Source organism: Crocuta crocuta, unplaced genomic scaffold (genome assembly GCF_008692635.1).
Source record: "Crocuta crocuta isolate KB4526 unplaced genomic scaffold, BGI_CrCroc_1.0 scaffold1439, whole genome shotgun sequence".
Taxonomy (NCBI): Eukaryota; Metazoa; Chordata; class Mammalia; order Carnivora; family Hyaenidae; genus Crocuta; species Crocuta crocuta.
Genome location: NW_027531312.1, coordinates 85,987 through 91,986, shown reverse-complemented (window position 1 = coordinate 91,986; position 6,000 = coordinate 85,987). Strand labels below are relative to the sequence as shown.

Genomic DNA, 6,000 nt, shown 5'->3' with positions numbered 1-6,000 from the left:
TCCAGGCTCTGAGCTGGCAGTCAGCACAGAGCCCGACGCGGGGCTCGAACCCACGAACCGCGAGATCATGACCCAAGCGAAAGTCGGACGCTTAACCGACTAAGCCACCCGGGCGCCCCTCACTTCTTAGGTTTTATCCAGCCTAATTACTAATATCTCTCAAATATATGTCTTTTCTCAACTTATTTCTGAGGTCTACATTTCCTATACTGAGTCAATGTAAACGAAACAAGTGAAAACCCTACCAGGGGTGGAGAGTGATTATAAGTTGAATTTTTGACATGTTTTGAAACAACTAGATGCAGATGCTCATCCAGCATGCTACAAGATATGGGAGACTAGAAATTTAAAAAAAAAAAGGAGAGAAAAATTATGGGTTATATATATGATCTTTATCAATGTATGGATAGTAAATAAAATCATGTGAATGATGATATTGCCAAGAGAAACTATAGAGTATGGCCAGAAAATTGCCCAGAATAGGAATGGTTATAATTCAAGCATGAGCAATGAAGGGAAGCCAGCAAAGGAGGCTGGGAAAGAATAGACATTGCAGAAATGCTGATGAAAAGCTGGTGAGGGTGGTGCTGTCAAAGACCGTTTCAAATAGCAGTAGAATGGTAGAATTGATAAGAGTGAACTAGAGATACCAAAGATGCTGATGGTCATGATTCTCCTTCTGTGTGATTGTTAGTGAGACCAGGACAACTAATAACCAGAAATGTCCGTTTATTTTCAGCTCCACCTCTGAGGAATGCCAGCTCCTGTCAGTCCTCAATTCATGAACTTGTCCAACATCACTCTTTTTAGCCCCACACTCTACCTCACTGGCTTTCCTGGATTGGAAACCATCGAACATTGGATTTTCATCCCCTTTTTCCTTATGTACCTTGTGGCCATCTCAGGCAATTGTTTCATTCTGATAATTATTAAGACCAACTCTCGTCTGCACAGACCCATGTACTATCTACTCTCTTTTCTGGCCTTCACTGACCTGGGACTGTCAGTGTCTACCTTGCCCACTACTATGGGAATCTTTTGGTTCAAATCCCCTGGTATCTACTTTGCAGCTTGCCAAATCCAGATGTTCTGTATCCACTCATTTTCTTTCATGGAATCCTCAGTGCTCCTGATCATGTCCTTTGATCGCTTTTTGGCCATCTGCCACCCACTTAGATACTCGGTTATTATCACTAGCCAGAGAGTGATCAGGGCAGGTCTGGCTGTCATCTTCCGGGGACCTGTGGCCTTAGTCCCCCTTGTCCTCCTCCTGAAGACTTTTCCCTACTGTGGGCCTCGAGTCCTTTCCCATTCATTCTGCCTCCACCAGGAAGTAATACACTTGGCCTGCACAGACACCACCTTTAACAACCTGTATGGGCTAGGAGTGGTGGTGTTCACCATGATGTTGGACCTGGTGCTCATTGCACTGTCTTATGGAGTCATCCTGCACACCGTGGCAAGACTGGCCTCACAAGAGGAGCAGCTCCGAGCCTTCCAAACATGTACCTCACACCTCTGTGCTGTGCTGATATTCTTTGTGCCCATGGTGGGGCTGTCCCTGGTGCACCGCTTTGGGAAGCACGTCCCACTTGCTGTCCACCTTCTTATGGCCAATGTCTATCTCTTTGTGCCTCCCATGCTTAATCCAATCATCTACAGTATTAAGACCAAGGAGATCCGCCATGTCATCAGCAAACTCTTGGGTCATAGGAAGGTCAGGGCTGAGTCCTGGAGCTAAAGATTCTAGAGGGTACCCAGGAGAAGTCCCCAAATCAGGCCAAAGATTTACAGGACTGAGAACCTACCATCACTCCACATGTTCCCCAAGTTTTTTTCCACTGCCTTAATTAGAATACGTATGAATTTCTTTCTTGAGTTATGAATTAAGAGTGCTGATGTTCTCTTGCTTAAATTATCATGCCTCCTCCTATATGAGACTTTGCTGTCCTGGTAGCACCAAAAACTGCCCAGAAGAAGACTCTGTTGAGGGTCATCATCAACGTACAAATATTAAAACAAAAATGAAAAAGGAATCATACAATAAAAACCATCCAGAACAGAACCTAGCAAAGAAGACATAAATTCACCTCAAGAAAATACCTTCCTTAATGGGTTCCTTGGGACTACTTCCCTTTCCTCTACCTGGTCAAAGTCCTTCTCTTCATTTTCTGTCCTGGCTAAGCTGTATCCTTTGTACTCTTCAGTCACATTGGAAGAATCAGAACTTGTCACCCTTCCTAGTGGCTGATTTAGGTAGAACACCTCCAGATCTTTCTGTGGATGTGCTCCCTCCTGGTCCTGTTCATCTAGTAGAAGCCCTTAACCCCACTCCTAACTCTTCTCATCTCTGATTTTACCTTTCCTGTGGACTTACTGACAGGAAGCAGAAGTCGGTGTTTGCTCCTGGGTACTTCAATTTTGAGCTCTTGCACAATGACATGACACATGGGCAAAATCTCAACGAAGGAAAATACCACAAACATTTGTAAGTCATGATCCCATCACTCAGGAGATTGTGAACCTAAAATTGGCAGAGAAGACTGCCCATACCACTGACTAAATGAAATTCATGTTGGAGTCTCAGCATTGGGGTTGCTTCCTCATGGACATTTCACTGAGAGCCCTCTCTCCAACACCAGAGTAGATACTCCATGTGTCTGCTCCCTCAGAACCCTGCATTTCCCAATGTAACATCTGTCACATAGTAATGTGCTGCTTCCTGCTCCAGCTTGACTTCTCATTCTCCTTTCTCTCTTTCTTTTCTTCCTTCTTTTTTTTTTTTTTTTTTTTGGTCTTTTTCCAGAATGGATTTCTGAATTAAGCTCCTTAGAGGAATTATGCACACCTTGTTAACCAGTACATCTCCATAAATACAATGAATGACTGGCAGAGAATAGATGCTCAAAGAATAAATGCTATTAATTTTGGGATACATAAATACATACATAGAGATTTAAAGCTAAGAGAAAGAACTTCTTTTCTAGAGAAACTTTTTCTCTTGACACCCAGAAAGACTGAAAAGATTCCCTTATAATGGCATTTATCAAAAGGTGTTCCTCATCAGTATCCCAAGCTCTGCATTCACTCCCTCTGGGCCTCCAGCCTCCTATGCTATAGGTTACTATGACCCGGAAGTGCTTCCTGAGAGTTACTCTTCACAGTTCTGGGGCATGGAAAACCCTTATATATAGTCCACCACCCCTCCTCCCTGAACTGGCTGAATAGAAACCTCGCTGAGTCTGTTTAATAAACTCAATTCTCTTGGGATGCCTGGGTGGCTGTTAGTTGTGTCCTACTTTGGCTCAGGTCATGATCTCACCATCGTGGGTTTGATCCCTGTGTTGGGCTCTGTGCTGACAGTTCAGACCTTGGAGCCTGCTTCAGATTCTGTGTCTCCCTCTCTCTGCCCTCCCCTACTTGTGCATGTGCTCTCGCTCTGTCTGTCTCGCTTTCTCTCTCAAAAATAAACATTAAAGTGTTGCCTGGATGACTCAGTTGATTGAGTGTCTGACTTTGCCTCAGGACATGATCTCATGGTTCATGAGTTCAAGCCCCACATTGGGCTCTGTGCGGACAGCTCAGAGCCTGGAGCCTGCTTCAGATTCTGTGTCTCCCTGTCTCTCTGGCCCTCCCACGCTCACACTCTGTCTCTCTCTCAAAAATAAATAAACATTAAAAAAACCCAAGTATGTATATAGATGTGCATTCACTCAAGTGATTATTATATCATTCTTTTTTAAAAAAATTGATTGATTGATTGATTGATTTAGAGAGGGAGAAAGACAGTACAAGTAGAGAAGGCCCAGAAAGAGAAGGAGAGAAAGAGAATTCCAAGCAGGCTCCACACTCAGCAGAAAACGTGATGTGGGGATAGAACCTACAACCCTGAGATCATGACCTGAGCCAAAATCAGGAGTCAGAGGCTTAACCAACTGAGCCACCCAGGGGGTCCTATTATATCACTCTTTATATTTTATAATTAAAATGTGTCCTATTTAAATACAAACAATCATACAAAATGAAATTTCAAAAAGAACAAAACTCTAAAACTGGATGTAAATGCTCTTGTGTTTCTGTAGTGTTCTGTGTGTACACGTGTGTGTGTGTGTGTGTGTGTGTGTGTGTGTGTAGGGCCACTGGAATCCCAATGGTTTGGGCGTGGGAGACCCTAAGGAGCACTAGAGCCTTTCCAGTCCTAAACTCAAGTGCTCTTTAACCATAGCTTCCATTCTGAGCTTTAACTGAAGTCCACATGGGAGGCCACATCACTGGATGGCAGCTCTGACACTCAGAATGGGCTTCCCCATACTCCACAGAAACTTGTTTTCTGCGGATCCTGTTAGCAGAACGAGGTATAAGGAACATAGGATTTGCATTTGGATTTGTTTGAGACCAATTTTTGCCACTTTTTAACAATCAGGCCACTAAATTTATTCCTTTTTGCCATTAGGAAATAAATAGAGATAATGACATGTTTGAAAACTTCTACCTTACTGGAATTTAAAACTCAAATTGACATATTTTAATCTTCTTCTTTTTTAAAAAAATGTTTTATTTATTTCTGAGAGAGAGAGAGACAGCGTGAGCAGGGGAGGGCCAGAGAGAGAGGGAGACACAGAATCTGAAGCAGGCTCCAGACTCTGAGCTAGCTGTCAGCACAGAACCCAATGCAGGGCTCGAACCCATGAAGTGTGACATCATGATCTGAGCCAAAGTCAGACGCTTAACCAACTGAGCGACTCAGGCACCCTTCGATTTGTCTTTTACGGAAAGCAAGATGCATTGAAAGACTTAAATGCATTCATACTCTGTGCCTCAGAAGCACCCCTTCTAGAAATCTATCCTACTAAAATAATTATGAATGAAAATGTGCATTCCCTGAGTACAAGGGCTTATTTTTTCTATGTGGTCACAGAGCTATCTTTAGCATCTATACTGGTGCTCAATAAATATCTGTTGTATTAATAAATAAATGATTATTACACGCTAATTGTATCATTGTTCATTACGATAAAAAAAAACCCCTCTAAGCATCCAAGTATCCAGGCAGAGCATGTTACATAAATTATAGTATACTCATTTGATAAAATATTAGTTGGCTCTTAAAAAGTATACATAAATACTGAGAAGACTATTTTCAACATAATATTAAATTTAAATTTTCTGTGTAAAAGACAATTGCTGTGCAACAACTTTTAAACATTTATATTCACAGGAAAAAAACCTATGATATATATCATTTTTCTATGCATTTCTCCATTATTTTCTTACTCAAAGTTTCCAAAAAAACACATTTGAGTTTTATAACCAAAGGGAATGTTTTACAAAGAGTACAAGAGAATGTATGTGTGATTATGTTGATGATGGCAATGATGATAAAAGCTAACAATTTTTTTAATGTTTTTTATTTATTTTTGAGAGACAGAGACAGAGTGTGAGTGGGGGAGGGGCAGAGAGAGAGAGAGAAGGAGACACAGAATACAAAGCAGGTGCCAGGGTCTGGGCTGTTAGCACATAGCCTGACACGGGGCTCGAACCCACAAACTGTGAGATCATGACCTCAGCTGAAGTCAGACACTTAACTGACTGAGCAACCCAGGCGCCCCAAGAGCTAACAATTTTTATGCTCACAGTTTTATTTAATTCTCACATCAAAGCTAGGAAGTAAGTGTTCTTGTGTTTGACATTTTAAAATGAGTACCCTGAGGTTCGCAGGGGAAAAGAATATCCCTTAATTAAATATTTCCTGCATCCTAGACCAAGACCCAATCACAAGTCTGTATGACTTTCTTAGACAGTTATGCCAGGCCTTCTCTCCAGACTGGGTCAGTCTATTTAGGACAAATGCCTGTTTTGCTGAAGGGAGTTCAACAAAAATACACACACACACACACACACACACACACACACACACACACAATTACTTAGTTTCTCCTTAACTTCTACGCTACAAATGTGAACTTCTTTTAGTACTAAGTTCATAGAATTTCTAAACAT

General features: G+C 41.8%; 1 protein-coding gene across 1 annotated transcript; it reads left to right on the top strand.

Moving 5' to 3' along the window:
* The first annotated feature begins 754 nt into the window (after positions 1-754).
* On the top strand, positions 755-1,741 carry LOC144237969 (olfactory receptor 51M1-like). The gene has a single exon (XM_077771686.1). The coding sequence runs from the start codon at positions 755-757 to the stop codon at positions 1,739-1,741; it is 987 nt and encodes a 328-aa protein (XP_077627812.1).
* The last annotated feature ends 4,259 nt before the right edge of the window (positions 1,742-6,000 follow it).